We start from the raw sequence: 23,446 nt of genomic DNA, 5'->3' as shown, positions 1-23,446 counted from the left end.
GGAACTAATAGATGATGCAACTTACTATGGAAATCTTTGCATTAGAAGGCTACTAATTCCTTCTGTTGTGCTCACCGAACAATTTTTTTCTTTTGTGCTCACAACACAAGGGCAAATCCATAAATATTTAGAGAATAGCCAAGAGAGGAGCCATCAAGCGAATGTCACATGTGCTAGTCAGGAATCTATCAGTCTGCTTAACTAGTTCTGCCATTGAGGTCCTTGTCACAGAGTTATATAGAATAATTTACATGAGGCAATTAAACTGTGTGAAGCTTTAAAGCAACTTTGCAAGTCTGAGCAGCCAAAATGGTCCTCAAATTGAACTGCATAGTCTTGGAAGGGAGCTATGCAGTTGGTACAGAAAATAGTGACCCAGTAAACCTTACTGCTACCAGTCATTATTGTTAATAGTTTCAGAGATAAAGCAATTATATCTTGAATTTGTTGAGGGTAGATTTCTGAAATCCCTGCCTCTTGGAGGCCAATAATATATATATTTTAAGCTGACATATCAGGATCGTTACATTTGAATTTCTCTCATAATGACCCAATAGAGGATTTTTCATAATGAGAAAGGGGACACTCCAGGAGATATAAATGACCTGAATATATCAAAGAAAACATCAGCTGGAATTCTATTCTAAATCGGATTAATTCACTCTGCATATACAAGCGACACTGATTAAGTCCATTTTCCCAAAATTTGAGATATTAGCATTTTTGTGCCAAAATCAAACAGTACATGCTAGTGAATCACCAAACAATAAAGATTCCCAGGATTCAAAGAAGAAATGCACTTGATTCCTCATGGGTGTATGACTTGATATCCACCAAGAAAGATCACTTGGCTGGACATGGTGATGCAAAGCTATAATCACAGCAACACAGGAGGCCGAGGTAGGAGGACTGAAAGTTCAAAGCCAGCCTGGGTAATATAGCAACTTGTGAGACCTTGCCTCAAGGAAAAAAGAAGGCTGAGGATGTAGTGCAGTGCTCAGGCTCTGCCTTCAATCCTCTGTACTGAAAAAATAAAGGAAGGAAGCAGGGAGATCATTTATTGATTCAGAGCAGAATTCATCAGTCAATTCAACATGAGGACAGATGCCATCAGGAGCAGTGCACGGACCCTGCAAAACTGTCTTATATGAGGAGTTTGAGAAGAGAAAATATGATATGTGAGGAATGAGGGACCACATTCCCTTCCTGTGGGAGTGGGTGAGGGTGCAATGCATGGCAGGGCAGGCCTTTAGGTTTCCTTTTTCAAGGTGTGACTATGTCTGAATGGAACAAAGGGATAAAGGCACGGAGAACACATTGTCTCTCATCCTTCCCTTATCCATATATAAGATGGAATTAGCACTTTAGTCCCAGCTTTTCGAAAGAAATTTTTAGGTTTTACAGAGGGAGTGGAGGAGAGTATGGACAGAGAAGGAAACAAGGGCTCCATCTCTTTGTGTTTTGCTTGTGATCAGGCAGGATTCTTATGGTTTAGTCCTTCCTCAGCATGGAAGCAACTAGCATTCTCAACATGACTTGTCACTTTGGACTTCCCACTTCAGATGCTTATTAAGAGGGTTTTAAACGTGAAAGTGGACCACTTTACCAGTTCCATGCATGGCAAGAAGTTAATGTTCTTGTAATTTCCTCTCCCTGGTCCCCTTTCCCTTTCATACTCATTAGAAGGAGAAGCTTGAAGGTAAATATTGTGGTTTCCTGAAAACCACAGGATTGAAAGAGGTGAGGGATGTAATGTGCCATGAGGGACTGAGCATTAGGTTTACAAGGTGGGTAGGATGGTGTCTTTCCCCCATGCTTGTTGTGCTGTGCCATGTGGGGCAAGTGCCATTTTTATACCACAACTAGGCTCTGTCTGCCCCCTCCCATCTTCCCCCCATTGCCACATGCATCACTTCCCCCTTCACCCACAGAGGGAAAAAAATCTGAAGGGACACCTGAGGGGGACTGGTTACATTTGAAGGAGGTCTGAGCAAGCAAAGTCCTTTTACTTCCTATCTAAACTGAGCTACCCAGAGAAAGCAAACTCCAGGCTCTGCTTCTCTATATCCTACAATTACAGCAGTTGATCTCAATCCCTGTCCAAATCCCACACACCTGAACTGGAGCACTTCACTCATATGCTGGAGTGCAGATTAGGAAGATCCTGGCCCACAGGCATCAGTCATGTCCTCATATAATAATTTCATCAGCAATACACTTGCATTTGTTCCAACATTTTGCATCTTTTGATTCAACCTCTATACAACCTAACAGGGTAATCAGAAAGGTGTAAATTTAAGTCTCTTAGTATTTATGGATGGAGAAAAATGTCTGTTCCTATTGGAGTTTTCACTTGTAAAGTGATGGTTAAGCTCACTCTAGTTATTATCAGTTGTAACTGGCTTATTAGTTGTAATTACAATTTTCTTAATGAACATTATCCAGTCTCATGTACAAATGAAGACCAGAAATTGCCGAATATATTCTCAATATAAATTTTGTTGAGGAAAATACTTTTAATATGAAAGTAGCCTAAATACAATAAAGTAATGCATACTAAAGAGATGAAAAAACAAGACTGATCACTTCGCTTCAAAATTAATCAAAATTTAAGTTTAACATGAGGTATCAAAATATTTAAGTAAACTATTAGATTACTAAATCTTGTAGTCATTTTTAAGACTGCAATATTGGAATATAAAATATTTAAATGGTAATATAGATAGTAGCTATATTTTTAAGTATATAGTTCTGTTTGAAATATAAACAACTTCTCTAGATCATGTGTGTGATAATTAATTGTCATGTGAACCTGAATGGATTAAAACTGCCTAGTGGATTAATGGCACGCAGTTCTGGGTGTTTCTGGGTGATTGATTTGTGAGCTGAAAACTGAGGAGGAAGACTCAGCCTAGATGTGAATGGCACCAACCAATAGGCTTGTAACTTGCATGGAATAAAAAAAGAAAGAAGTAAGGCTACCCTTTTGCTTTTTCAGAGCAGTTCTGGTCTTTGCCATCATCTTGAACATTCCTGTCCAGTACTTTCAGGTTTCTAACACAGACCCTTCAGCTTCCAATGCAAACCCTTTGACTTTCTCACAAAGACTCTCACTGATTCTGCAGTGAGCTCCAGGTCTATCTATGACTTTCCAGTGGAGCTTCCAACTCTCCAGTGCACAAGCAGGTGGCCATTATAAGCCTACCTAGTAAATTTATATTATATTATATTATATTACATCATATCTGTTCCTGTAGTGAACCCTAATTGATACAACATGTTTATTTTTCCCATTCAACTTCAAAAGATTGCTAGGAGATGGTAGAAGTGTTAATAAATCCTGAACCAAAACATTTCAGTGAAACAACTCTGAAAATCCAGTCTGTGACAACTATGAAATATTGCAATTTTAGGGTGAGATTCCCCTTGAGGTTAAATACAGATGAAGACAAAAGTACTTCAATGCTGCAGCCAACATAGATGCTGGAGATCAGAAAAGGGAAATGTATTTAATAGTGCTTTTTACTAAACCTATTTGTTATGGGTCTCTTGAGCTTCTGTACATCTTGCGAGATGATAATCAGAGATGATAGTCCCTAACAAATGCAATACTGCTATGATCTGGAAAGTACTCTTTCACCTCTATAACCATCTGCAGGGACTACAGTTTTTCATTTTATCTATGGGGCTCATAAGTATACATTCATAATCTTACTTTAGGCCAAATGAATTTTCTTCCTCTTCCAATATCAGTAGCAATATTTGAGTGTCTTAACATCTTACAGAACATCACACTGGCCTTCATATTAATGGTATTATGCTGACTTGACCTGAACAAGAAGAAGCAAGTTCCTTAGATACCTTAGTAAGATATAGGTGAGCTAGTGCTGGAGGGAAACCTTAGTCCAGGGGTCATTCAACATCCAGTCTGGAAAAAGAAGTCATTCCATCTACTCAAGACCAAGAACCTAATTACAGAACTGTATAAACAGACATTGAAGAATGAAAAATTAAAATGAAACTATCAAAATAACCCAAAAATAGATGCTTCAGAGAGCAATTATCTATGCTAGGGAAGATGTTGAGGTTATAAAAGTCTAGCAATAGGAGGAAAAGCCCTATGGACTCAGATCTCTGAGGAGAAGGGCATATTCAGCAGGTGCTGACCTTCAGCAGTTTAGTGGAACTGTCCCAGAGGAAAATCTGGGTCTTGGATTTACAAGGAGGGCAAATATTTATTGTTGCTAAAATCTCTGAGGGAGCATGATGAAACCTGCTAGTAGTGCTAAAATAAAAGTTGGAGACTGGAACCAACTTCCAGTGCCAGGTGAGGCTTTGTTGCTGTGGTGACACAGAAATGAACAGCAAGCAAATGGGAAACAGTAAATCTCTCCTCTCTTCCTCTGTCCTTCGGGTCTTTCTATTTAGTCCCTGCTATTAGCAGAACTTACTAAAATCCTTAGCAAAGGAAAAATTACATTGCCCAATTCCAGCTCCAGCATCAAAGACCACAGACAAGTGTACCTGCAACAGAGATATAGGTACTTAACAGCACACTTATTATAGGAAAAGTCTTACTCTACAGCAGTACTGCTCAAAATTGAACCCCAATCTGTAGCCCTAATTTACCTTTCTAGCCATTAGAACTTAAATCTTGGGTTAGTCTTTCTGCTAATGCTTAAACATTTTCTCTAATCCTAACAGTTATTTGTTATTTCCTGAAACTCATCAAAAAAATTCTCACATCTCTCTTTGTTCGTATCAGTCATTCTGTGTAGAATTATCTACGTCCTTCTTATCATGTTCATTTTAGAAACATTTTGTACTCAATAAGCACACTGTCCAGCATGTTGCTCTAGGCCCTTTATATATATAACTCATTTATTTAATTATCACAGCAACCCTGTGAGGTTTATAACATTTATTTCCATATTTTACAAATAAAGATAGTTAAATAACTTACCCAAAGTCACATAGAGCCAGTCCTCCAAAGTCTGTGTCTTACCCAATTCAAAATATTGCCTTATAAGATCAAATTTAAAGGTCAACTCTTCTGAGAGGACTTCTAGGCTTCTCCAGGACATATCATTTGCTTCACCCTTGTTCTAACACATGGCCAGATTTTCAATGTAGGTGATCTTTTCACTGATATCTAAGTTGTGTAAAGATTCTCTAACTCTTGTAAAGATTCTAGTGTACAGCTGTCAAATAGAACTACCTGCAGCAATGGAAAAGTGCTGTATCTGTATGCTCCAGTATGATAATCATTAGCCACATGTGGCTATTCAACAGTTGAAATGTAGCTATGTTACTGAAATTTATGTTATTTAGATTGATCTAAGTTTATGTTGTTGTGGCTACCTTATTGGTTAGTGAGAGGCTAGTGCATAATTCAGGATAGTTTCTCAAAAAAGTTCATTGCATGATTGAATCATTCATGAAAATTTTCACTGGGTAAAAAAAAATTGGCAGAGCTTTATTTTTTCTTTTTTAATGATTTACAAATTTGCATTGTTTTACTTTGTTAATAAACATGTATACAAACATTCAACAAAATATACATCTACAAGACCATCCCATGTTTCATCTTGGGTAATGTGTATCTACATTCCACATTACATGCATTTTTTGCTGCAAAAATGTTTAAAGGATTTTAATAATTTTGCTTGTGTAAATATTTAATTTATAATTGCCTATGTCCACTCTGCAATCATTATTTTTCATCCTTCACTGATAAATACTAAGTGATTGGATGAGTTCCTGGCACCTAGGGGGGACTCGAGTGTTTGTTGAATGGACGAATGATTCATACATAATAGGGCGTGCTAGAGAAGTGGAAAATCTAACCTACAGATTGTTTTCAATTGCAGCATTTTTATAAACGCTTGATGTAATGATTAAGGAAACAGGTGTGCTACATAATGAAGTCCCCTCTCCCCCTTGGCTTTTAGAAACAAAGCCTTATGGCTTCCAATTCTCAAATACCTTTTGTTCCTGTCCTCTGGAGCTTTTCCACACCCTTCCTCAAAATGCTTGAGTGAATTTAGGCTGTTGGCTGGGCAGAAACTGCAATATTTAAAATACAAAATTCATGAACCAGGAAATTAAAAAATAAAGCTCTAAATTGGTTGCTAGTGAAACTAACTACCTCTGAGATTGAAAGCTCCGCTCAAGGATTAGGCTACCAGCCCGTCCTGGGCGCTCCTGGCCTCGGACTCCCAGCCCTTCGCCCCCCACCCCCACCAGGAGGCGCTGTGTGGCCGCTGGCCCCGCCCCTCTGAGCCAAGACCCCGCCTCGCCACTGCAGTTGCCATAGGAACCCTGAAAGCGCCACGGCTGCCGCCGGCCAGGTAGAAGCTTGCTCGTCAAAGCCGGCTGCGGCTCTGAGTAAGTCGACGGCACTTTCGCCACAGTCAGCAGCTCCGATCCTAGGGAAGCCAAGGAAGTGTGTGGTCTATCCGCATCCTCCGAAGAAATCCCGCGTGTCTCGTTCCGTTCTCCGCTGGCTCCAGGGCCTGAACCTCAGCTTCTTCCCCAGGAACATCAGCAGGTGCTAGAAGGAGCCAGGCCCAGACCCAGGGAACACCTGACCCAGCGCCCCCAGAGCCGCACCACCTGGGTACTTCGCCTGTCGGGCTTTGGCGCGGGAACCGCTGCGCCTCCGGTTGCCTGCCCTGGCCTAGTTTTTGTTCTGGATCAAGACCTCCGCCCTCTAGTCACACATGCAAACACTGGAGTTTAAGAAAGGCTTTAAGGCTTAAGAAAAATATGATGACGCATGTCGTTCATTTAACATATCACTGAATTGTAGATTTAAACTAATATCGAATGCTTTAGTATTACAAAAATACTAAAATAATCAAGGCTCTTTCTTTAGGGAGACTGAGCTTTACTACTACTCAGGATTGATCTATCTTCTTACAAAGGTGGCATCTAATTTGAGGGATATCAGGGATCTTAGAAATTTGCTATTTAAGGATGGCTCCCCTGCACGTAACTGGCGGTTAATATTTTCCCTGAGAATGTAAAGTAAATTTTGCAAAAATTAAGGCCACCAATCTTGCAGGAAAGACTCTGGGTTTGCTAATATTGGTATTCCAATAGTATATATTATTATATTACAAAGATGCACCTGAAACTTCCTGTGAGTATGTAAATCACCTGGGGATCTTGTTAAAATTTAGATTCAATACAAATTATAATTTGAGTTCCTTGAAAGAACACCAAAGCCTTTTCTGTGTATATAATCTCAGCAAAATGTTGTTACAATTAGTTCTTTCTCAGTGTAATGATCCAACAAAATGAATTTTACAACATAGTGTGGAATATTAGATTGGTTTTTATTATAGTATAAACTATTGTTAATTATGCTTTATTTCATTTCCTTATTGCCATAGATCAGAGATTTTTCAAATGGCTTCCTGATTGCAGAAATATTCTGTATATATTATCCCTGGGACCTTAAATTATCATACTTTGAAAATGAAACCTCTTTAAAAGTCAAGTTGGATAACTGGGCACAATTAGAGAAGGTAAGTTTTCAACCCTTTTTCATTAAATTTGTTTTTTAAAGGGTCTACTCTGAATGTCACAGGTATTTGTGTGTGACTGTATGTTAAGATACAAGGCTATGGAGTTGGCAGCTTGTTGGAACAGTGTATGGAAAGAGTAATTAAATTTCATTAAATTCTAATTGTTTATGTCATGAATCACCTGTAAAGCCAAGTGTACTCTCTTCTCACACTTCAATTAGTGTGAGATATAAGTTTTTCCTGTTCAATAATAATGTATTATCTTTTCATAATTAACATGGTAAATATCAGAAAATTAGTTGATATACAAGGGGGGTTGACCATAGTAGTTGGTGATTTTTGTGGAATTTTTTTTGATGAAAATATTTTCTTTCTATTATTAAAGTTTCTGGCAAAAAAGAAACTTAAATTACCTAAAGAACTAATCCATGGAACAATTCATTGTAAAGCTGGAGTACCTGAAATATTGATTCAAGAAGTTTATACTTTGTTAACACATCGAGAGTAAGTTATTTCAAAGTTTCTAGTAATACAATCTGAAATTTTAGTAATTCAAATCTCTTTACCCAAAATGTGCCTTGTCAACAATATTTTTTAATTACAGAATGGAGAGTATCCAGGATGACATTGTGAATTTCACAGACTATAGTTACCAGATGCGGTTACCTCTGGTTTCCAGGCCTACAGCTTCAAAGTTTATTAAAGATAACATTAGGTTAACGGAACTAATAAGCAATCCCAACATGCTGAGCAATGAACTTAAAGTAGAGTTCCTCTTACTTTTACAAATGTTGCAAAGAAAATTAAGCAGAAAATTGAATCCAGGTAAGTTTCCTTAGAAAAAGCTGAGTTGTTCCAAACTCAGTGAGACTAATCTTGAGCACAGATGAAAGAAAAGCCTGCCATGGGGCTCTTTCTGCCTTCTGTCACTGGCTAAATGGGAAAAGGCTTCTCCAACAGTAGAATGGTTTATTAGCAGTGAAGTGGCTTTTAATTCATTCCTTTTAATGAAAGAACAAATTAACATAAGGTATAGGACTTCTTTTTAGAAAAACATTTGCCAATTTATTCAAACTTTTGATGATGTAAGTTCATATATCAACTCAAGTAACTCAAGAGGATGGGAATGTTTCAGAATACAGATCCTTTGGGGGAAAAGCTGGATTACCATGATTTACTCTTCATGTTGTCTAGACAATGGTCAGTGTTATCGTTTGCATAGTATCCTTGTTGGTATGTGGATGATGGCTAGATTGGAGCAACTTGTGGTACCTTCCCAGAGGTATGATTGAAATCATTACCAAAGCAACCAAAGCACTGCCATCATCTGAGACCCAAAGAATGATCCCCCTTTGTGTTTTCTAGCACTCTAATTAGGACACCAATCATGTCTTGGAATCTTTTTTTTTTTAATCCTAAAACAGTACCTAATATTTTTATTAACTCTTAAAAAATAATTCACATAGGTATGTAGATGCCAAGCAGGACACACATGAAAGCAAAAAGAGGAACACAACACTTTGAGCACTGAGCTACATCCCCAGCCCTTTTTTGATTTTTTCAAGTTTTGAGACAGGGTCTTGCTAAATTAGTACATTGCCCAGAATGGGCTCGAATTTGGGTCTTCCTGCCTCAGTCTTCTAGAGTGCTAAGATTACAGGCATGCACCACCTTGCTTGGAACACAGCAGCACTTTTAAATTTGTAAAAATCAGGAACATGCTGCCAACCCCCTTCATATTATCTTTTCTTGATAGAAAACTGCTTTCAACACAAAGTACTATGCTCCAAAAAATCCAGAATAAATCTTGTAAATCTACAGAAGGACTTTACCTAATGTTAAATAAAGCCTCAGAAATTTACATTTTAATATATAAGCATTGTATCTCAAAAATCTTAAAGAGAGGTAGAGACAGAGGGATGGGTTGGGCGGGAGAGAGAGAGAGAGAGAGAGAGTCAGAGAGTCAGTTAGTCCTGATTTTATACCAAGCCGGGTGTCTCACTCCTGCTATGCCCAGACCTGGGCCTCTGCTCTGCTGGAAAAGGAAGCTCCCAGCAATTGTAAACCCAGTGTCAGTAAGAAATTTAAAAAGCCTCTTGGAATCTTATTTAACTTGATTCCAGACACCCATTATTTCCATGGTACTCAAACCATTCAGGAAATGAGGCAGATGTAGATTATTAGCATTTCTCTCCCCTTTGTACACTATTTTCTGAAAAAGCATTTTCTCCCTGGTCTATGGAAGGAGAGAAAAGAATCAACTTTACCTTATACTCTGAGAGAGATAACTTGGGTTCTGTCCTCCCTTATTCTTTTTATTTTTTGATCTCCTGTGTTTATTGTTTTTCTTCCTCAATTTGTTCAGATTTCTGGCTCTAACTCTAATTTATAAATAAAGAAATAATTCAGGTTATTAGTATTTTTGTGAAATTTTCATTGCAATTTTGTATGTTTTGAAACAATTTTACTGTGTCTCACAAATGCTTGTATATAATGTATTACAAGGTTTAAGAAAGACTAATAACACTGAATGGAGTATCTTGTGTGGCTTAAGAAATGGAATAATACTGATGGCTTGCGTTTTCACTGAATGTCCCTCTTTGGTCAACTCAGCACACTCCCTTCCAAGAGTACTGTTCTGCTGACTTGGATTATAATTCCTTGATTGAAATACTGGCTTTATTTATCTATACATACTGTATATCTGTTATTCTTCACTTCATTCATATGCATTTCCTGACTTTATTGATTTTATTGAACTTTGTAGTAAAAAGAATGGGTCTCCAGATTGTCTATGTCTAATCTCTGAAACCTGTGAATATGTTACATTACATGGCAAGGGAGCCTTTCTAGAAGTAACTAAAGTATGGACCTTAAAACAGGAAGTATATGCTGGATTATTCAGATGGACCCAGTGTAATCACATGAGCTCTTGCAAGCTAAGATCTTTCTCCAACTAGAATTAGAAAGATGCAGGAAAAGAGAGATTTGAAGTATAACCCATAGGATATCAACCTGTTATTGCTGTGCTGAGACATAGAAAGCATGTGGGTCAACTTCTAGAATCAAAGAACTATGCTTGGCTAACACCTGCAAAGGAACAGGGATCTCAGTTCCACAAATGCAAGGAATTGCCTTCTGCTGAACAACTTTCATGAGCTTGCAAGGAGATTCATCCTCCAACCTTCTAGAAAAAAATGCATCCCTGCCCACACTTTGATTTCAGCCTGAGAGAATCTAAATCAAGAGCTCAGACATCTGTACTGAGATAAAATGGCTATTGTCATAAGTGATGAGGTTCGTAATAATTTGGTATGGCCAAATGACGATGGTATACAAAGTTTGTAGTCAGACTGTTTCCACCATGGCATTACAAACATATTCTCCTATATTTACATTGATGAAATAGAGCCTTTCAGTTTTAAGCTCTTAATTCATTTGAAATTCATATGAAGAACAATTGTTTTTGTATCACTCTTTGAAAAGTCTATTCTTTTCCCCACTCATTTGTATGCCCTCTCATGCTGCAACTTTCTGTATGCTTGGGTCTTTTTCTGAGCATTCTATTCAACTGTGGCTACATATGAGCCACTTTAACACTAATGCTGTTAATTACTATTACTTTATAATTAAGCACTGGTACTTCATAAAGTCCTGGATTTGTTGTATGAGGTATCCTTGTTATTTTATTCACAGCAAATCTGTTGTTATGAATCCACTTATGCCTATTATTACATGTTTGCAATCAGTTCTATCATGTTGAGGTTTTTATTCTTTTCTTATTTTTGTTACATCTACCTTTTTTTCTTTTGGACTGATTATTTTTTTCCAAAGACATTTTTTTCCTGGTACAGATATGAAACTTTTAGATTTTATACTCTTTTTAGTGCTACATTAGAAATTTTAAGAGGCCTATTTATCTTGGGCTAAAATTAATGTATTTCATCTTTTCTTCAAACTACAAAAAACTATGATCACTTTCTGCCACCTCCACAGTTCACGGAAATTCTTTTCTTCAGCATTTAAATTCTGTCAGGTTACTTTAAAACTACAAATCTTCACATTATTTGTTCTTATATTTAAAAGATCATCTTTGCACAGCTCACCTTATCTCTGTTGTCATCTTTTCACTACACCTTCTCTTTAGCCACAGCGTCTCAACCCCTCAATTCTTCCTATTTCTGAGTAGTACTCTCCTCTCTGGTCTGAATAACCCCACACCTTCCAGGTCCTTCAAACTGAGCTTCTTCTCTAGTTCATTTTTTGCATTTTTTATTTTGAGACAGAGTTTCACAAAGTCTTAAGTTGCCCAGGCTGGGTTTAAACTTGAAATCCTGCCTCAGCTTCCTAGGGTGCTAAGATTACAGGTGTGCATGACTATGCCCTACTTCTAGTCTTGAGTTTTGAGACTGCTGATTTCAAAAGTTTCTCATCTGTTGCCAAAGTAATAATAGTGATACTTATATTTCTAAGGATGCTACTATTCAGAGATTTGTTTAGCCTTCACAGGGCATGACAGAAGAGTAGAATTACCTTTGGTATTTCTTCACACTTCAGTGAGGAATGAGCTACAAAAGAAGAAACAACCTTTAGAAGCAAAGACAAATTGCTCAAATACTGCACTGTAGAGGCTTGGTTAATATTAAGTCAATATATTTATCGTATAAACATGTTGGCAAAAGTGCAATAGGTACTCCATAATTTTACTTAATATTAGATATAAAAATAGGCAAAACTAACTTATGACTATAGTAGTCAGGGTAGTATTTTCCTTTTAAGATAAAATCTGGGAGAGACAGCAGAGAATTTTAGGGTACTGGTAATATATATAGTACATATATATATATAAAACATATATAACATATATAATATATATATATATATATGTTTTTTGATTTGGGTGATGGTACCCCAGATATATTCATTGTAAAAATCACCAGATTAAATTAAATTTATGATTTTCTCATCTTTCTGTCTAAAATTATTGAATAAAAATGCATCAAAAACTAATAAGGACATAGAATATTATCTTTAAAGTGACTTTTAAAAATAACTTTCATGCATCAAAGATTCTGAACACTGTGGGGAGTGGGCTTTTAACCTATTTATTTGTTGTTAGGAATATGAGAAAAACAAATGTTTAATTTTATTAGTTTTTAGTTTATGGTCTTAGTTTGACAATGTCCATTCTAACTTTTCGAGAAATAATTTTGTGTTTATAGGATGGTTTGATGTCAAGCCAAAAATGGGAGAAATTACTCTGGATTATCTTCCCCAGTGCTCTGGGTGTAAATATCCGAAAGTTTCAAAGGAGACAGTTGTACCTTCATGTAAGGTTTTGTTCTAATTGTCTGTCTGTTACAATAGATTTTTGTTTTACTTTATTCACTTAAAGTTTTAAAATAGTTAAAATGTTGGTGTGGGCTAACATTCAGTCTAAAATTCTGTATTAAATTGGTATACTGCTCTCCTTTTTGATAGGTCATAGAGGGGAGGCATTAATCTAAATCACATTCTACCTGCTACTACTTGAGGCATTTGCCTTCTCATTTGTCATTAAGTAGATGAGTCTGAAATAGGTGAAGCTTGCTGCCAGAGCTCAAAATTCAATTCTTCATAGCTGGAGGATGGGCCAGTGTGAAGGAATGTAAAACTTGGATACTTAAGTGTCCTGATCAGTTGCCTTGCAAGAAGTGACCTGCTTGACCCTATTTATTTAAAAGACATTTGGAGTACAACAAACCAGAGCTCAGGGGCCAAATTCAGGCCATTGCCTGCTTTCATATAGCCTACAAGTTAAAAATGATTCTTACATCTTTGATGGTTAAAATACACATGTATCAAAAGAAAAAACGTATTTCCTGATGCATAGAAAGATAGGAAGTTCAAGTTTCTGTGTTCATAAATAACACAGGACATAGCTACACATGTTCATTTTTGTGCCTTGTTTATGTATACCCTTCTATGGCTACTTTCACCTCACACTAACTGAGTTGATAGTTGCCAAGGAGATTTTAGGTCTCACAAAGTAGAGTGGTCAGATTAAGCAAATAAAAGCACAAGGTAACACAACAGTTTTAAGGACATACTTAGGACGCTAGGATACATTTTTACTAAAAATTATTCATTACTTATCTAAAATCAAAATTAAATGAGTATTCTATATTTTATCTGACAACCCTCCTGGAAAGTCTAAAATATTCATTATCAAACCCTTTACAGAAGATGTTTATGTACCTCTGCTAGAGAGCATGTTTCCTTAAGTGTTAAAAGGCATTTCACGGGTGGTGGAGGGGGGTATGTACTCCTTGTTTATATGTGATAGCATAAAAAATGTCAACAGATTCCCTTCTCAGAGCCTTTAATATGCTAATACCATTGTAAATATTAAAGAATTAAGTGTTTTCTAAACTCTGTTTAAACATGCATTACTAAATTTTGCCGTAATGGCCTTGTGGAAAGAATGTTTGTCAAAGCACACTCTAATATTCAGACAAGGACAGCCCATCAAAACTCCTTCAAACTTAGCTTGTATCTGAGGCATGTGGGACTTCACAAGCTAGAAACCAACAGAAGTAACAATGTTTCTACGGAAAAAAGCCTATCCATAGTTTCACTTTTAGATTCCAGGAATGAATCCTCTCTGCATTGAAGGACACTGCAGGGGGAGTTTTGATTTTGGTTTTCTCACTGGCTTGCCTCTTTCCTCTTATGGCTAATTAGATCTTACTGTGGATGGGAAAGGGCTTTGAGACCTTCAAGGAAAAGGGTAAGAAAATGTGGGAAGGAGCAGCAATGACTCACAGCATGGATTCCTTTCTGTGTAAAAAATAGATACATCATACAAAAAGGCAATTCCTACTGCTGCTATGTGAATTGCTAAAGAATATTTCTCATCTCTGTTATCTTTTAGGAAAGTTTTTAAAGTTCATATGAGTACTGTATTAAAAAAAACTGTATTGTATTATTCATATCCAGACTCCAAATAGAATGGATTTTTGCTTTTACTGTTTTTTTCTTTTGAGACAATCTCATTATGTAGTCTAGGCCAGTCTTGAACTTGCTGTGTAGTGCAGGCTGGCCTTAAACTCCTGATCCTCTTGCCTCAGAGTTTTAGAATTTTAATAATGTATGTATCACCTGCTATAACTCCTCTGTATTTTATTTTTCAGTACTCTCTTTTATGATTCTCTGGATGCTCTTTTCAGTTTTCCTTTCACCCCAATGGTCTTTTCCTTTCCTTTTCAAAATAGTTGATGGCTTTATAAAAGGAAACTTTCAATCCCCAAGCCAGATCAGGATAGGGCTGTGAGTTCACATTTACTGTTTTACTTCTCTCAATTTTGTTCCAGATAATTAGATTCTCTTAGTCTAGAGACACAGGGAATTAATGGATGGTATAAATTAGCTTTTGGTAATTGTATGCATGAGACAATTTTATAAAGCACTAAATTTTTTTTTCTAAATTTGTTAAAGGGAGTCTATTTCATTTGTTTCAGACAAAAGGGTAGAGTTTAGTCACATATCATAATTTTAAAGTTAACAGAAGGAGGAGAGGTAAGAACACTAGACCAGAGAAACTTTCCTATTTAAAATGGCATTAATAGGATTGAAACCACACACTGTTCTCTTGAAAAATCTTCTAATTACCAAATAGAGTGGCCAAAACAAACTGTAGATTGTCACCTTTGCCTTTAAAATCTTTTTAACTTGTAAGTTCTTTGACTTATATACCTAAATCTATTATCTAACAATATTATGGGCCAATGGAAGATAGATTTCTTCCTTGTCATGGGCATCTCAGAGTAGAACTGGGTGACCTAGAGTCTGAGTGGCTAGCTTGGATGCCTCAGTGTAATCAGAGTTCCATAAACTGTATTATGAATCATGTGTATTTGCCAAATCTGAGTTCAAAACCATACCACTGTTGCCTCAGCTGGTTTCTGAAGCAATATCTAAAAATAGTTGAGCTTTATTTGGTGTCACTTGCACCACAATAAGCCCTGGATGTTTCTGGGCACTATTGATGACTTTTAGAGATGGATGACATTCAGATGATTTTTATCCATGACTACTACACTGGATGATTTGAATAATGCATGTTTGCAGGCCGTTAGATCAACCTGTGCTCAGCCTGTTGGCAATCATTAGCATATATTTATATTATTATATATTAATCTATATTTACTGCATAAATATTTAATAACATGAATTTATTTTAATTTTGTTTAAATATTCCAGCAAATACAGGTACTGGTGGTAAAGGACATAAAAAAATTCATGTGAAGCAAGCTGAAAAATGTCCTAATGAATCTGTTTTGAAACCTGTCAGAAACACAGAAAAGAAACCTTGAGAGACACTTATCTAATGGCTTTGAAGAAGTGATGTCACAATCTCCTGCCACACTACAGGGATCTAATCACTTACTCTTTCATGTATTTCAGTAATAAATAACATGTCGTCTTATTCATAATTGGGATGGGGTGATTTCTTTTTCAATTCAATAGCTATTTATTAACTACTAACTGTTGAAGATACAAAATCAAATAAATTGGGACAGAATGAGCTAAACTAATTTTAAAGATACCATTAAACATAATTCACCATAGCAAGTAAAAGTTCTTTTTCATAAATTTTGTAGGAATAGTGTGTGGTTTGTAATATACTTGCCTCATGAGAAATTGAGCTTTCGCTTTGCCTGATACATATATTTACATGTTGCATTCATTAATAAAAACATATTCTAAATGGTTTCTAGAAAACATTGGCCCATAGAAACTCTTGCTCAGTTCTATGAATAGCTTTAATTTAAACCATTTTCAAAGAATAAGTCCCCCTCATGTTGATAACAAGTTGTGGGAAAGGAAACTTTTGCTCTTCTTGGAATCTGATTCTGGTGTTTAGTCATCCATTTAGTTCAATTAAAAAATCTGATTGGTTGCTGCCATGTCCCATTTTATATTCATATATGCAAAATATTATTCAACTGTAATTACTCGTTTTAATGCTGCTTCATCAATAGTCTCATTTGACTTGCAAGAGTAATATGACTAATAGTGAATCCAACAATTAAAATGGCATGCCATATTAGCAGTTTTTTTGCTTTTATGAAGGTTAACATGTCTACCTTCAGAGACTTTCTTTTTAAATTTTATACTTTGAATATGTCATGTGTGGGAAAAGAATTTAAGGAGAGCCTGGGAGATACAGATAATTTCTGTGACATTTTTCAAAAGCAAGGTTTTTCTAAGTTAAGAGATCTAATTCAAATACATCTTAACCAGATATAGTAATTGACTGCTGGCTTGCATTATAATGGGACAACTGTCACAAGAATAATATTTTGAAGCAATAAAATGTAGTTCCTTAAGTAAAGGTTTTAAGAACAGTCTTCGATACTTTTGGAAAAGCTCTACAGAAAAGGATTAGGCTTGGGGAAACAGTCACATAATATACATTTTTTCCTCTTGGTTTTGTCTTCAGTCTCCTAAAGCAGCCAATCACTCACAGCCTTTCTGTGGTAAATTCCCAAGATTCCGGAGCAGCCTATGGAGATTGAAAAATGGGAAACAGTCTGTAATCTGATTACAAATATGTGGGTAGCAAGCATAGTCCAAGTAGGTAACCTCAATAACTTCTTGAGGATGAGTTATGTCAACAGAAGCCAACACTACAGGCGTGACTGAGGAAGACTATTTACTTCATAACAGATACTTAATGAACTTTTCTAGGAGCTCCAGTAGTTCCAGTAGCAGCAGCACTTTCTTAATCTGCAGAGTTTATCATAGAAGCTACTGTGATAGGCTGTTTGTGTTAATTAGTAAGCACTCTTCCCATTTTATAACACTTTTGGAGTGTGCGGTAGTCAGTGCTTTTTACAGGTCTAGATCAGTTTCTTGAATAATTCAGTAAAATGATTTTCCTAGCTTTCTGAATAGGATAACAAGTCAGATAGGCCTTCATATCTCCAATGACTGGTTCAGGATTTACAGAGAAACAGTGTCTTTCAATGGTGGTTTTAGGGATGAGAGTTCTGCTCATCTTGGCAGGTTTTAATGGTATCATTTATTAAAATTCAAGGCACCTCAAATACATACATATATATAAATCTAGATAATGACATTCCATATTATAGCTCAGACATACCATATTTAAATTAAGCGTGAAAGTACATATTTCAATTATTTAGGAACAAATGTCTCAAAGATTTGGCACAACAAACATTAAGAGTTGACTATAAAGATGTCCTCTTTATCACTGGTATACCTAATATGAAACAATGAATTTTACAAATAATTGGTGAGGCTTTTACTATGCTGAGAATGTCTTTTGACTTAAGACTCCCAAAATATAAATTTTTTTGTTATAAAGACAAAATACTGTCATCGCTCTAATGAAACCATATTCCTGAATACATCTTAGGAAAAATTTAGTGATTTTAGGAAAAAAGATATGCTTTATTTATTTTGATTGACATATGAATTCTCTATTTCCACCCAACATAATTCATTGTGATGTTTAATTTTGCCAACCACCTTGTAGCTTTGGTAGGCAAAATATTTTTTAATGCTTTAAAAATCATTGTGTAGTGAGGTTTTTCCTTTACAAAGGCATATTTAAAGCTGTAAAATAATTTACCCATGTTATTGCTAATATGGACATCTATACATAGTAAAATAACTAAGTTGTTTGGGTTTTCATGCATATGAAATAAACAAAAATACTTTATAAATTGGTTTTTGTTTTAATATTAAGACTATGTGTATAGATTGACATGGTAAAAATATATATATATTTTGAGCATTGCTGGGGATCGAACTCAGGACCTTATGCATGCTAGGCAAGCACTGTGGTATATCTCTAGACCTGACATCTTTATAATTCTATCAAGAATTAATAGCTATAATAAATATTTAGATATAAAACACTATAAGTCAAAGGAGAGTAGAATGGTAGCTGGATTAATTCAATTTACATTTTAGACAGAAATTATGTCGCTCTTCTATTGTATTCCTGTGTTATCGAGTTGTATGATTTTTTCCTCTTATTTTATGAATATTGTTTTCTGGATTCATTAAAAATGCAGAAAGAGATAATGATTGTCTTATATGCATAATTTAAGCTTAATATCATTTGAAGTTTTATTTAAAGCACACAAATATAGGGCTATGAGACTAATATAAAATTGAAAGAGTAATATTTCTCATTTTTGAGACATTTTAGTACATATGTTTCAATTAATTATTCTCTTCTCCTAAGAAAATTTTGATTAAAAATATCACTAAGAATTTAAAAACACTCTCCAGGTACCTTTTACCCATGGCATCACTGAGTTATATAATTCTCTTCTCTAGTATTTACTGTATTTTAATAACGTAAAATTTTAGCCTATATTGTCTTTTTCAGGAGTTAGGAATGGTTAATGTGATAATATGGTAAATAGATACATGATATATCCTATTTTAATAAGTATTTAAAAAAATTCACCCAATATATTCAAAATTTCAACAAGTATCTTATTTTCTTATAAAAATGTATTCAAAACTAATTTTCATCAAATTATGTTTTAAAGAACATTAATAGAATTCAAAGTTTATTAGGTAAATAATCATATTAAGCACATTAATCAAAACAAATTTCCATCTCTATACAAATGACTTCTAAAATAGTCAATTATCATTTAATGCAAATTCTCACATTTGATGACATTTTGTGTTTATAACTCATTTATACTTTTATAATGGGACAACTGAACTTCAGATGAAAAACTTGGTAATATTTTATTATTTAAAAAAGGAAAATTCAGAAGTATTTTGGAGTGTATCTATATGTTGATATTTACTAAACTTGTGACTGAAAACTCATTAAATATGAACTAAAATTAGTTGTTTACTATGTTTTATAAAGAAAAATATGAGTGTTTATTAACTTGAAGATAAGTTGTGTACACCTTACATTTCAATATTTTTAGATATTCACTTATTCAAATATTCACTAAGTTCTTACTGTATATACCAAGAATGATTCTAGGTGTTGCACTATTTTATGTTCAGTGTTTCAGCAATATAGTATTTTGGTATTTTTTATGCTTTATGAAACTTACATAGTTTTTAGACTATTCAGTCCTTATAATTTAAATATTACCTTCCTCCTAAATATGGCTATTCCAATTTATAAAGGAGACACTTACTTTTCCTTTAAATTATATACGTATTTTATTTTTGAAATCAGCGGATAAAATTAACTGTTGCTCCCCATGTCTCCCAACCCCAAGCTTCCTCCCAACCTTTAGCTCTTGGGCAACAAAGATTAAGGTAATACTAACTCATAAAAGTTATTCTTTAAAAACAAACAAACAAAAAACCCCAAACCAAAAAACAAGCACGAAGAAAAATCTTCTGTCAAAATGGGTTGAGTCGTATTCCAGTTCCTAAAGGTGAGAATGGATTCACCTTTGCCCACATCAAAGCATCATTCAGTGAGATAGCAGATTTCCCATCTTCTAGGAAAAACACAGGGCCCTGCACACAGTGAAAGTTGAGGAAAGATGAGATTATGAATTCACAGCATCCTTTTAAATTTCTATAAGTAGAATCACTGCAATAAAACCCACTTGGTGATATTTAATGCTAGTAGAAAATTTAGGAATATGAGAACAATTTGTTTTTATGAGCTGCTTATCAAATAGAAACATTTTCAACTATCTTAGTATTATATCATTATACTATGATGTCTGTAAAAACAGAATTTTATTTAGTAATTTGAATTATTTATGTGTAGTAGTGCTACCAATGCTAACAGGTATTGTTAATCTACAAGTTTCCACGAAGTTAACTTATTTTATGAAAAGTTATATAACCTGGTAATAGACAAATATACTTCACTATTTTAATCATGTAGCCTTTGTCAGAATATCTGGGTAAAATACTAAAGCCAGAAACTTCAGTCTCTAGAAGATGAAAAATATATTGATTGATCAATTGGTCTACCTATATATCTATCTAATTTAAAATTTTATTTTGTCATGTGACTTAAAGGCATGCTTACCATTTAGTTACATCACTTATTCTGTATGTCCTGGGTGGTTATGAAAAACTATTTGAACCAAATTTCCCAGCTCTCAGAAGGAAAAACATTTAAAAATCACAAAATGAAATAAAAATATTTATTTTTGTAATTAGGTTCTAAAGCTGTTAGGATTTAGTTATGATTAAAATGGTACACTTCATTGTTAGCTAATTATTTCTAGATATTGAAAAATCCATCATAGGAATAGGTAAAGAGCTTCATATTAGTAGGTACTTGAAATCTCAGCATAACAACCTAGACATTAATTTTCTGTCGAAATAGAAATTTCCTCAGAGCACAGCACTCCATATCCATCAGTCATGTGTGTCTTAGTGCAAATGAGATAATAGGTCCTACCCTGAATATAGGTTTGGGTACAGAGAAGTTACATCATATCTATTAGGACATTTGGCTATCCTAGATGCAGAAAAAGAACCTTAAACAAAAAAAGGAGAAAAGGAACATGAAGTTACCGAGTATTAAAATGGTGTATAGAGGGCAATGAGTGCCGAAGACATATTCCAAAAATTCCATGGTTTTTTCACTTGTAATTATAAATTACTGAATTTACTACTTTGGCTCTCTGTTTCTGAACAGATATGCATAATAATGTTTGATATAACAAGTGGCCTGGGTTTTGGAACACACTGGTGTGCACTCAAGTTTTGGTTTGCAGTGGCAAGCTAGACTATAGGTAAGGTTTACGTATGTATCTAGCTATACCATTTATTTTGAGTGGCTGTGTCGTAAACTACCTTCCTCATTGGTCTACAAGAATGGACTCATTAAAATGTGCATATTACTGGGAAGTGGAGCTCTTTGGTTCAATCTGTACCCTACATTACATTTCATGAGATTTAGCTTTGTTTGCTGAATTAGGGCTCCTAAAATTAGTTCAGACTCCAAGATGATGAGGACTTATCTATTTCTTCAAGATAATGATACACCTGGGGCACACTGAGACATCCTGACATCATTCATTATTATTAATTTGATGTACATTAGGAGCCATTCTTTCAGAATCAGTCATCCCTCATGATGGAACCCAATAATTTTTAATTGTTGAAAAGTTCAGTAACTTGTGCAAAAACACAAAATACTTCATAACATATATCAATTAGCTTTCATTACTTTGTGTTTTACAACATATGGAGACTAGAAAGTTAATCTCTTGTGATAAAATCTTTTGTAACTGTCGATTGATATTTTGTCTCCCTTATTTAATTTCTTTCAGGATATGACCTATATTTATTTTAAAACGTATTTGTAACTAAGTACATATATATGCATATAACATGAATTATTTTTACAATAGTAGTGTAATAACTGTTTGAATTTCATTTAAGGGGAAATAATTCATTTATTATAAGGGCAATATTTTCTTACTGGACCCTACGCCTCTTTATAGTTACCTATTTATGTTTAGCTTATGCTTATTTCAAGATAATGTTTCAAATAACACATAAATGCAATAGAAATGCACAATATATATCTGAAATGAGGCTGTACCTGGATTTTTAATCCTGTAAGACAAGAGATGTGAATGTCAGAATGACTTGGAAGATTTGATCCAGTCACATAATCTGGTCCAATAACTCTTTTTAGTGGCTCTTCTTTTAATCTCTTTAATAAAGTTGCATAAACCATTCTTTGTAAATCAGAAGGGGTTGTATATGGAGATTCTTCTGATGATCTATATTTTCAACAGATATTAAATCTTTATTTTGTAGAATCAAAGAATTATTGAGGTTTAGGTAAAAATAGTTTTTGATGATTACTTATTTTCCCTTTATAAAGGGAGGCAAATAACCTACTGACAAATTAGTGAAAAATAACAAACTTTAAGAGGGCAAGAAAAATATTATAAATTATTGCTGCATATGCTCTAAACAAAGATTCATTATTTTGCTAAAATTGATAATGAGACTATGTCTATAAAGCCTATAACATTAAATCTCTTCTGTATTCTAATTTTTATATCATCTTCACTCACCGGTTGGTGAACTGTGTGCAAGCTCTCCATGCATCCAATTCCTCAGAAAGATGTTCAATTTTTAAAGGTACTGACACTTCTCGACGCTTTAATAGCTGACTGAAGCATGTGAAAAAGAAATTAACATCTGTCATAAAAACTAAGATATGAGAAAAAATAAAAGTTTTTATTGCAATTTTGGAATTAACAATTACTACATACAGCTGTGTACATTTATCATGACTATATAATGTATGTGTATTATGTATGTATATGTGCATATATAAAGTGTGATCAAAATATATGCTAGTATTTAAATTTTAAAGTTATTACAGTAAAAGAGACACTATCATGAATTTTTCTCAAAATACTCTTCCTCCTTTGAATAACTTATTTCACTGTTTTTGCCATTTTCTGAAGCAGTTCTAAAGTACTGTTTCATAAGTTTCTTTACAAGGTATGATAAAAAAAATACAGTGAATGCTTCTGCTAAGTGCTATCCAATAGAAAAGAAAGCTTGTAAAAACATTACAGTGTGTCCTCATCCACCTTGTTTATCAGATCTGGCATCATGTGATTGCTGGCTCTTCCTCAAAGTCAAAATGACTATGATAGAGTACAGAATGAGGACAGAGCGGATGCCACAACAGTGAAATAAAGATACTCATAAAAGAGGACTTCTGGAGCTGCTTCAGAAAGGAGCAGGAATGATGAGATAAAGTTTGTTCAGCAAGGGGGTATTTTGAGGGGGATTAACGCCAATGTGTCTTTTACTATAATCATTTTAAAATACAGAGATTAACCATATTTTTATGACACTTTGTATACATGTTCACTTGTATAATCAGCAATTAAATCCATGACAAGTCCAAG

General features: G+C 34.7%; 2 protein-coding genes and 1 long non-coding RNA gene across 7 annotated transcripts in view; 1 reads left to right on the top strand and 2 right to left on the bottom strand.

Annotated features, from left to right (window-relative positions):
- Nucleotides 1-1,748: 1,748 nt before the first annotated feature.
- On the bottom strand, nucleotides 1,749-6,281 carry LOC110350786 (uncharacterized). Its single transcript, XR_002397648.2, has 3 exons — nucleotides 6,149-6,281; nucleotides 5,986-6,066; nucleotides 1,749-2,267 (listed from the first exon to the last, which is right to left on the bottom strand). It is a non-coding gene; the product is annotated as an uncharacterized LOC110350786 (long non-coding RNA).
- On the top strand, nucleotides 6,282-16,006 carry Spata4 (spermatogenesis associated 4; the record flags this gene model as incomplete). The annotated part of the gene is made up of 6 exons (XM_087216931.1): nucleotides 6,282-6,550; nucleotides 7,403-7,532; nucleotides 7,918-8,036; nucleotides 8,137-8,357; nucleotides 12,755-12,862; nucleotides 15,774-16,006. Coding segments are annotated over 6 exons (960 nt in total), but the record flags the coding sequence as incomplete, so codon positions are not given.
- Nucleotides 16,007-16,098: 92 nt separating this feature from the next.
- Wdr17 (WD repeat domain 17) overlaps nucleotides 16,099-23,446 on the bottom strand; it is a 95,471-nt gene continuing 88,123 nt past the window's right edge. For all 5 annotated transcript variants that reach the window (XM_021264944.2, XM_087217018.1, XM_021264945.2 and 2 more), the window contains 3 exons: nucleotides 22,595-22,693; nucleotides 22,111-22,294; nucleotides 16,099-20,054 (listed from right to left, as the gene is read on the bottom strand). In XM_021264944.2, coding sequence (XP_021120603.1) covers nucleotides 19,935-20,054; nucleotides 22,111-22,294; nucleotides 22,595-22,693 — 403 coding nt within the window. In that variant the 3' untranslated portion in view covers nucleotides 16,099-19,934. The remainder of the gene's footprint in view (nucleotides 20,055-22,110; nucleotides 22,295-22,594; nucleotides 22,694-23,446) is intronic.

The sequence above is a fragment of the Heterocephalus glaber genome, unplaced genomic scaffold (genome assembly GCF_053883595.1).
Source record: "Heterocephalus glaber isolate CG9 unplaced genomic scaffold, H.glaber_assembly_v1.0 deba00001461, whole genome shotgun sequence".
In the NCBI taxonomy this organism is placed as follows: domain Eukaryota; kingdom Metazoa; phylum Chordata; class Mammalia; order Rodentia; family Bathyergidae; genus Heterocephalus; species Heterocephalus glaber.
This window is presented reverse-complemented; position numbering and strand designations above follow the sequence as displayed.